This window comes from Camellia sinensis, chromosome 1, assembly GCF_055761805.1.
Source record: "Camellia sinensis isolate YWXY chromosome 1, ASM5576180v1, whole genome shotgun sequence".
Classification (NCBI taxonomy): Eukaryota; Viridiplantae; Streptophyta; class Magnoliopsida; order Ericales; family Theaceae; genus Camellia; species Camellia sinensis.
In genome coordinates this window covers 238362834-238373383 of record NC_138961.1, presented here as the reverse complement: position 1 = coordinate 238373383, position 10550 = coordinate 238362834, and the positions used below count along the sequence as shown (strand labels likewise).

At 31.3% G+C, this 10550-nt stretch overlaps 2 protein-coding genes across 2 annotated transcripts; one reads left to right on the top strand and one right to left on the bottom strand.

Moving 5' to 3' along the window:
• Positions 1-244: 244 nt before the first annotated feature.
• LOC114322223 (amino acid transporter AVT1I) lies at positions 245-3375 on the top strand. Its single transcript, XM_028269505.2, has 3 exons — positions 245-798; positions 1937-2544; positions 2624-3375. Exons 1-3 carry the CDS (start codon positions 588-590, stop codon positions 3134-3136), a joined length of 1332 nt encoding a protein of 443 aa, XP_028125306.1. The 5' UTR covers positions 245-587; the 3' UTR covers positions 3137-3375.
• Positions 3376-3876: 501 nt separating this feature from the next.
• On the bottom strand, positions 3877-5883 carry LOC114322222 (Pentatricopeptide repeat (PPR) superfamily protein). The gene has a single exon (XM_028269504.2). It carries the CDS (start codon positions 5601-5603, stop codon positions 4050-4052), a length of 1554 nt encoding a protein of 517 aa, XP_028125305.2. The 5' UTR covers positions 5604-5883; the 3' UTR covers positions 3877-4049.
• Positions 5884-10550: the final 4667 nt, after the last annotated feature.

Sequence of the window (10550 nt, the reverse complement as noted above, 5' to 3'; positions counted from 1 at the left end):
ACATGAGGAGTGTAGTATATAATATTTTATTTAACATATAAAAATTTGTCACATGGAATGAGAAGTGTAGTATAATAATATTTTATTTTAGTATATAAAAATCTATCATGTGACATGAGGAGAAGATTTAAAGATATGGACACTAAGTTCAGTGTTCACATATGATAGTGTATATATATATATATATATATATTTAAAGATAGAGTGTTTAGTATAAATTTTAGTTACAGTTTATTAGGCAAATATAATTTAAATGAAATTCAAAAAAATTGGGAGAGATATTTATCAAAAAAAACAAATAAATTGGGAGAGACGTTTTAAATTCTATTATCTAATTATTAACTTTTAATGATTGTACCAAAGAAACCCCGTGCTAAAGAAGAATCAAAGTCTTGAAATTTGCAGCCACGTGAAGGTCACGAAGTATAACATAACATACTAAAAACGACAATGTTAGGTTGACAATATACATCATCAACCTCTACTACACTTGACCATGGGTATATATGAGTTAAAAATTTCCTCTTCCACACCTTTCTGCTTTCTTGGCTATTTTTAATTTGTACACTTGAAAGGCTAGCTCAGCAATGGAGACCAAACCAGGGGATGGGTACGGTCTCACCATACCGCTGGTGCTTGACACTATTAAGGATGAGAAGGAAGCAGAGGCCGCTGAGGGAGTACTGGTGGTGCAGTCAATTGGCCAGCACAACTACACCACCACTAGTACTACTACTACAGCCACCATCGCCACCTCCTTTTTCAAGACATGTTTCAATGGTCTCAACGCTTTGTCAGGTTCTCTTCTAATTCCTTTGTTATCTCCTTCCCTTCCCTTTCTTTTCTTTTCTTTTCTTTTAAACATGGTTATCAGAATCCCGATTCGGATCTTACGATCCTACGATCTTACGATCCATTTGAGTACAATCGATCCGGATCGTGTAAAAAATTTCTTATAGGTAGGATCTTTCGATCCTGGTAATGGGATCTTATAGGATCGTGGAATCCCGATCTGAATCCGATCCTATCCGATCTAATTTACAAGCCTTGTTTTGTATTGTATGACATATTTTATTGTAAATTTTATGTTTGTTGTCTAATACTAATTTATGTGATCAAAATAAATAATAAAAAATAAGTAGTATTGAATCAAATAGACTAAAAAAAACGAACTAGGAAACAAACATTCAAATATTGCAGTAATTTAAGAAAATTAACTAGGCGGAAAAACAAACTTAGTTTTAGTAGAGTCTAAAGGGGGTAAGATGATTGCAACTTTATCCCAATTTTTAAAGAGATTATTTTTGTAACTCGAATCCGCTCCACCAGTGATGCTAACGACAAATCTTATCATTCGGTTAAGCTACTCTTTTGAGTTCTTAATCTATTTTCATATCCAACTTTTTAAAATATTTTTTCTTCACTTTTTATGCATTAATGCAGATTGTAAAGTATTTTGTTATAGAATTCTTTTTCATCACCTTCTTTTTTGATGAAATACAAAACTTTTACTATCGAGTTTTCTATTTTATAATATTATATGTACATTTTACATGGAATATTATACTTTTCACAATATTTTCACTTCTTTTTAATAACATATAGGCTCATTTTGCATATACTTTATTTAAATTAAATTATTATGTAATTTATTTTTTTTCGGTAGGATTTTACGATCCTCGATCCGATTCTACGATCCGATCCTTAAAACACCTCCAACGATCCAACGTAGGATCCTGATTTTAACAACCTTGCTTTTAAAGCAATGTTCAAGCAGTGGGAAAAACCGCCTATTTGCTTAAATTTACTGTGCATTCTCAAGCAAAACCACCATCTCTCCTTTCCATTTTCTTCAGAACTCAGTCAAGCTAGTTGCGTGTTTAAACTAAAACGTTTACCCAAAAGAAAATGTTTTCACTCTTTGTTCTTTTCTCAGGTGTTGGGATATTGTCAATTCCCTATGCACTATCGTCAGGAGGGTGGTTGAGCTTGATACTGCTTTTTGGCACTGCCATTGCAACCTTCTATACAAGCTTGCTTCTTAAAAGATGTATGGATGTTGATCCAAATATCAAAAGTTATCCTGATATTGGCGAGCTGGCATTTGGGAAGACGGGGAGATTAGTGGTATCTATTTTTATAAACTTAGAACTGTACATGGTGGCGACAAGTTTCCTGATTCTAGAAGGAGATAATTTATATAATTTATTCCCGGTCAAAGGATTTGAAATTCTTGGGTCCAAAATTGATGGGAAACAAATGTTTGTTATTATTGTTGGCCTTATTATACTGCCTACAGTTTTGTTAAATGACATGCGTATTCTTTCTTATATCTCTGCCAGTGGAGTTTTAGCTTCTGTAATCATCCTTGGCTCGATTTTGTGGGCTGGTGCATATGATGGCATTGGATTTCACGAGACAGGAACGCTTCTAGATTGGAATGGACTTCCTACTGCTATGAGTTTATATGCATTCTGTTATTGTGCCCATCCAGTTTTCCCCAGCCTGTACACTTCTATGAGCAACAAAAACGAATTCTCTAAGGTAAAACACAGTTTTTCGAATAGCCCAAAGTTGTTTTAGCTATTCAAAGTTCTAAATTTCACTGGGTTGGCCATTGCAGGTGCTGCTCCTATGCTTTATTTTCAGTACTGTCATTTATGCATCAATGGCCATTTTTGGGTACCTAATGTTTGGTTCAAAGGTAGAAGCACAGATAACCTTAAACCTTCCAACTGAAAAAATTAGCTCGAAAGTGGCAATTTACACTACCCTAGTCAATCCCATAGCTAAATATGCATTAATGGTAACACCAATTGTGAATGTCATCGAGAATTTGTTTCCATACTACAACAGAAGACCAACAAGCCTCTTGATCAGAATCATCTTGGTGATCAGCACTGTCATTGTAGCACTGGCCATCCCCTTTTTTGGGTATCTTATGTCACTTGTCGGAGCGTTTCTAAGCATAACTGCTTCCATTTTACTTCCATGCATGTGTTACTTGAAGGTTTCGGGCACTTACCAGAGATTTGGATTGGAAATGGCGATCATAGGGGGTATACTGTTAGTAGGTATCTTGATTATGATCATTGGTACTTACACATCACTTACAGAAATAATTGGGCATTTGTAAGACAAATAATTGGGCATTTGTAAGCATTTCATGTCTCACTATTTGGATTGGAAATGGTGATCATAGGGGGTATATTGTTAGTGGATATCTTGATTATGATCATTGGTACTTACACATCACTTACAGAAATAATTGGGCATTTGTAAACGTTTCATGTCTCGCTCTTGACCACAGAATTGCAGTTGTGTAATCCATTTGAATGTTAGTACACAAGGGGTGCTTAGTGTATTCCATGACAATAGCGTTTTTGTGACAATCTACTAATGTTTAAAGGATGAGATTTTGGAGAGCTCATTGTCCAAATCACTTAAATTTTAGGAACATGTTCCTCTATGAGTTGTTTGTTTGTAAGGAGAGTCTAGTCTCAGCCAAATAAAATCAACTTCAAGGACTTGATAATTCTTCTGATACAATTTCCAAACCATTTCTTCATTCTGTAACGTTGTGTTTGATTGGGGGATTTAAAAAGGAAAAGGAAAAAGGTATGTGAAACTAGGTGAAATATAAGTATATTTTATTCACATTTCACCTAACTCTTCCTTTTCTCTTTCCAAATCCTTTTCTGAATCCCCCAACCATACACAGCGTAAAAGGGCTTCCAAGGTTTATGAAACAGATTCCAACAACAAAACAAATCATATTTTTTGCTCCAAAGAGCCACTTAATTAGGCCAAGCAACAGTTTTGGACCTAACCTATCGCTAATCTTTCTCAAATCTATTCAGCAGAGTTGGCATAAGATTGACGGCCAAAGCTATACTTTGCAATAGCTAATTTTGAAACTTCTCAAACATTGCACAACAATATTGGTGAGCCTATTTCTTTCAACATAAACTTATAGTAACTCTTGCTACTAAGAAAGAAAGCAGTATGACCCCAAAGAAAGGGGGGAAAAAAAAAAAAAAAACAGACAGCTAGATTGAATACTCACGGTTAACCATCTTCATGTGAAAATTCAATCGTTCTAGTAAGAGGTAGATGCCCTCGTAAGAAACTTGAGAGTCATCCCCTGAAAAAAATCTATGCATAGAACCACCTACCTGAACACAGCTCACCCCAGCAATGTTTTTCAACCCTCTGTCTCTCATACTGCTTCTTACACGTTCCACTTTCTCCCACATTCCAACTTCAGCATACTTGTTTGCAACCATCACAAAGTTCCCGCTCCTTCTTGGCTCCAATTTAAGTAACCTCTTTCTAGCCTTCTCACCCACCCCATTGTAGTCATTAATATCATGAATGTTGCATGCACTAAGCAAGGTCCTCCATACAACTGCGTCTGGCTTAACAGGCATGTTCATAACAAAGGTATATGCTTCTCTAAGACGACCAGCTCGACCGAGGCAATCCACCATAGCACCGTAATGTGCCATTGTGGGTTTGATTCCATGCACATGTTGCATGTTGTGAAAGAATCGATGCCCCTCGTTCACAAGTCGAGCATGACTACAAGCACAGAGGACCCCTAGAAAGGTTACATAATTGGGCTGTATTCCATTGCTCTTCATTTTCTTGAAAAGTTCAAGGGCTTCCTTGGCACATCCATGTTGTGCTAACCCCAAAATCATTGCACTCCATGTCCATACATTTCGTAAGGTCATCCTGTCAAACACTTGGCTAGCACAACATAGGTCACCACACTTTACATACATATTAACCAGGGAAGTACCTAATTCACAATTAACAATCAGCCCCTTTTCTATCACTTGAGAATGAACCCATTTCCCTAAGCCCAAGTTCCCAACCTCTGCACAAGCCGAAAGTAAAATCACCATTGTGGTTTCATCTGGTTCAAACCCATAATCTCTCATCTTGACAAAAAGCTCTATTGAATCGTAAAACTGTAAGCCCTCAACATAAGCAGAGATAATGGAATTCCAAGAAACGACAGTTCTGTCCGTCATTTCATCGAACACCCGGCATGCATCACCAATCTTCTCGCAAGACCCGTAAAAGTGAATCAAAGTGTTCTGAACATAACCATCCGAATCCACACCATGCTTCATAACATCGACATGAATCTGTCGCCCTTCTTCGAGGGTCAAACGAGTGGCACACGCCTTGAAGAGGAATGGGTAGGTGAGCTTATTGGGTCTAATGCCTCGGCCTCGCATTGCAAGGAAAACCAACATGGATTCTGTTGGGGAATTTCTGGTAGCATGACCTCTGATGAGATGGTTCCACGAAGAGACTAGCGAGTTATCGGTGTGTTTGATGACGAGTCGCGCATGAGTCAAGCTTCCAAAGCTATGTAAAGCACAAAATTGGACGATTTCGTCTACAATATCACAGTCATTGTGGAGTCCAAAGATTTGGATCTGGGTATGAATTTGATAGAGCTGTTTCATGGAAGAGCAATCCCTCAGCAAAGTAAGGCATTGTAGCTTTCTAAAGACCAAATTCAAATTACCGTTATAGGTTTTTGGCGGGGATATCAGAGTGGCAGTTGATATGGGAAGTCGAACCATGCCATGGACTTTAGGAGCATATTATCTGACCAACGGTGTATTTGATTTGGTAATGCAATGATATACAAGAACAAAAAAAATTACTTAAAAAATTTATACAAAATGCTGTGGGAGATTTTTTATCTATTTATTTGGAGTCAGATGACTATTAAAATGGTATATCATTTCAGAGGATATATGTTCCTTTTAGTCTTTTAATTAGATTAAGGATTCAATTTAAGGTAATGTAGGCTCATGAATTTGTCTCAGTGATTTTAAATTGATCAATGAAATTTGAATGGTCCAATTAATGTGCGTTATTGTTCTTTTTTTTTTCAAGATTATTTTTTTGGAAATAAAATTTTAATTAGCAAATAATTTCTCATAGAGATTTGGCCAAAAATACTCAACATAAGTCTCTAATGGAAAAAGGATAGTTTAACAATTTTTATAAAGGGTGAATTATATTAATAGTCCCTGTAGTTTGAGACTCGTGTCACTTTGATTTTTGACTTTTCAATTATGACACATTTAACATTGCATTTTGAATCTTGTTTCAAATAAGGACAATTGAATATACTATTGCTCAATTTTAAAGGCAAAATCGTCAATTTGATAAAATATAAATTAATTTGACAAAAATAAATGTCAAAAAATATTTTTAAAATTTTAAAAATTATTTCTACCTACCAAAAGATAAAATTATGTAAAATTGATAAATCTTTTACACATTTATTTATTTATTGACCAAATTAATTTTTATTTTGTGTTTGGATGATGATCATATAATGAGTGGTTGTTAGGCGTTATATATGTAATCGATATATTTAATATATGAAATGTTTTTAGTTTTAGATTTTTTGATTTAATGGATTGGTTTAATAATGATATCAAAATTGTTACCACTTTTGAAAAAACAAAAACTAAATCAATAAAAATAAAAACAACCACTCATTACACAATCATCATCCAAATACATAATAAAAATTAATTTGGTAGAATGAATAAATAAATAAATGTGTAAAAGATTTATTAATTTTACATAATTTTATCTTTGGTGGGAAATAATTTTTAAAAATTTAAAAATATTTTTTTGACATTTATTTTTGTCAAATGTTTATATTTTATCAAATTGACAACTTTATCCTTAAAATTGAGTAATGGTGATATTCACTTGTCTTTATTTAGAACAAGATTCAAAATTTAAGATTAAATATATCACAATCAAAAAAATTAAAGACTGAAATAATACAAATATCAAATTATAAGGACTTTTAGTATAATCCACCTTTTTATAAAAAAAAAAATTGGCTTAGAAGTCACTCAACACAAATTTGTAAAAGAAAATGGACGAAAGGAATTTAAAATAAAAAATGAAAAAGTGTTGTGATCATTGAGGTGGTTAGTGATGGTCTTGGTGGTGGTGGAATTTCGTTGTTAGTTAATGTCAACAAAGTGAAATTTACTATTTTCAGTATATTTGAACCATGAAATTTCACTAAATTTTATTTAAAAAATTTCATTGTTATTAAATTTTGTTTGATCGATATTGATGAAATATTTTAAAAATGTTAATTTTATGAAAACTAACTATTTACATAAAAAATTATAAGGTGTTAAATTATTTTATTTTAGATTTTAAATTTGATTTAAAGGTCTTATAGTCACATCTTAAGATATAATAAAAAAAAAGATTAGAGTTCGAATTGAATTGATGGAGCAGCATATACCATTGATTATAGTCAAATTTTACTAACAAATAACAACCAAAAATCTTCATAACATATTTGTTAAATGAGTTTTACATTGTGCGGGCCTTGCACTCACTTTGTCTTTTAGTGCAACAAAGGGTTGGGCCTATATCTGTTGTATTGTCCTTCAGTATATTGGACCTATATTTTTGTATTGTCTTTTGGCCAAACGTTTTATGTCTTTCTTGTAAGAGAATCTTATTTTGAAGGGTTTATGAACAAAATTCATATGACCTTCCAAAAAATTAACATCCGGACTTTTAGAGACATAAAGTTCTGGAATGTTTTAGAGGGTTCGGAAGATTTTAAAACATTCTAGAAGAATTTGGAACATTGGATAAGTTTGAAAGATCAAGACAAATCTAAAAGATTTCAAAAAGGTTCTAGGATATTTTTGAAAAATGTAAAAAATTTCACTAGAGAATTCTAAAATATAGTAAAAGGTAAAAAGATCTTAAAATATTCTAGAAAGTTAATGATGATCCTTAAATCAAGTTGATCTTAGCTATCCATTAAGAAAGTGGAATCTATATCTATATCTATATCTATATCTATACTATATATTAAGTAAAAGAGGGTTTTTAACCCCAAGCCTTGTGGGAGTTCTAATCTCTCAATCTAAATTTTCTGATTTTTTGATTTAAAAAAAAAACCTTAGCATTTATTAATTTCTCCAAAATCCCAAGTCTTATTCTCATAATAACACTTTAATGCATTAAGAACAAGCATAAAAAAAAAGGGTCCAGCTTGTTTCAAATTGAGATCAAGACTGGACCCGTCCAGTTCGGCTCATGAGGCCCATTTTTTGGGTCCGTTTTGATAATCCAAACCGTTTAATGTGTAGAACTCGTCGAGTACTATATGTTTGTAAAAAATCACGTTGATTGAATATCAATAGCTATGTGATCAAATCAGTTTTGTATAAAAAAAATGGACGATGAAAAAATTAACGGTTGATAAAAAAACTATTTTGTTCATATAGCTATCGATATCCGATCAACGTGATTTTTTACAGGCATATAGTACTCGATGAGTTCTACACATTGAACGGTTTGGATTATCAAAACGGGACCCGTGGTGGGCCCCTATGGGCCCAACAGCTCGGTCCAGTCTGATCTTGGACTGAACCAAAGCCACTGCTAAAAAAAAATTCTTTGAAATCCAACACATGAATTCCTTGAAAAGTCCCAACACATATGATTATTGTCCCTCATAATAACACTTTAATGCATAAGAACAAGTATAAAAAAAATTTCTTGAAAAGTTCAACACATATGATTATTATCAAAATATTAAACTTAAATATAATATAAAAAAGGAAAAAAATAAGACATTAAAAAATCGCAATTCACATATATAAATAATTGTAAACACAATCCGTGCATAGCATGGGTGATATGCTAGTCTATACTATATATTAAGTAAAAGAGAGTTTTTAACCCCTAAAGCTTGTGGGAGCTCCAATATGCCAATCCTAATTTTCTAATTTTTTGTTTTTTTTTAAAAAAATAACCTCAGCATTTATTAATTTCTCTCAATCCACAAGATTTTTTGATTTCTCTCATAATTATTGTAGTACCTTTTCCAAAACAAATAATTTGTATATTAAAAAAAATTTAAAACAAATATAAATATCTCTATCTATATCTATCTCTAACCCACAAGTTTTGTGGGAGTTTCAATATCTAAACCTTAATTTCTTAATTTTTTTGATTTTTTTTGAAAAAAAAAAAGTTAGCATTTATTAAATTCTTCCAAGTCTTTTTAATTTTTCCAATACACACACTGTTTTTAACTTTTCACATACCTATTGCAAATAGTGAGTCTCCTTTTTGTTTTCTCCTTCTTGACTTCTCACTTCTACACTTTCAACTTCAGTAACCACGTATGCAAACAGTAAGTCTTCTTTTGTTTTTTCTTTCTTGACTTTTCCTTTTGTTTACTGTTTTAATATTGTAGTTAGATAGCGCATAAAAATATTTGTGATTTGTCTAGGGAATAAAAAATTATAATTTGATTTTTTAATATGATTGAAGTTAGATAAATATAAATCTTCACAAAGAGAAAAATGTGATTATAATTAGTTGAATGATTCTTTTTTTTTTTTAATGTGATTGTAGTTAGTTTAATAGTTCTTTTTTTTTCATTTATTTATTTTATTATGGGAAAAATGTGATGTGATTGTAGTTTGTTCAATGGCTCTTTTTTTAAATATGGTTGTTGTAGTTAGTTCAATAATTTTTTTTAATATTATTTAATCTTTTTATTTACTATTTTAATTTTATTTTTAATATAATTGAAGTTAAATAAACATAAACACTCACAAAAAAAAAATGTGATTGTAATGTGATGTGATTGTAGTTTGTTTCAATGGCTCTTTTTTTTAATATGATTGTTGTAGTTAGTTCAATGGGGTTTTTTTTTTAATGTTATTTAATCTTTTTATTTACTATTTTAATTTTATTTTTAATATGATTGAAGTTAGATAAACATAAACACCCACAAAGAAAAAAAATGTGATTGTAGTTAATTCAATAGTTTTTTTTTTAATCTGATTGCAGTTAGTCAATGGTTCTTTTATTTATTTATTTTATTATGAGAAAAATGTGATACGATTGTAGTTTGTTCAATGGTTCTTTTTTTTTAATGTGATTTAATCTTTTATTTACTGTTTTAATTGGTTTTCTTTATAATTATTTATGAAAAAAATTATGATTGTAGTTAGATAGCATAAAAATATTTGTGATTTGATTTGATTTGATTTTTTTTGGTTTTTAAAGTACCAATTATTGATAATGATTAGATTGTATTTTGAAAAAAAAAAATTGTAATTGATTTTTTTAACTCACTGTGTTTTTTGAAAAAAAATTGTAAGTGATTGTAGTTTGTTCAATGGCTCTAAATAATCTCAATTTGAATTTCTAAATTTTTTATTAAAAAAAAAACTCAGCATTTATTGATTTGGTCAAAATCCCCTGAACAACATTTATTAACTTTTTTCAATCCACATGTCTTTCCACATGCCTGCATTTATTGATTTGGCCAAAATCCCTTGATCAGCATTTAAAATCCTCTCATACAAATAATTATAGATACAATCTGTGTATAGTTACTACAGCACCCTTTTCAACTTCTCTCATACACTATGATTAGTGATAAAATTATTAAATTATTTTTATAAAAAATCTTAAAAAAAAATAATTTATATATTAAAAAA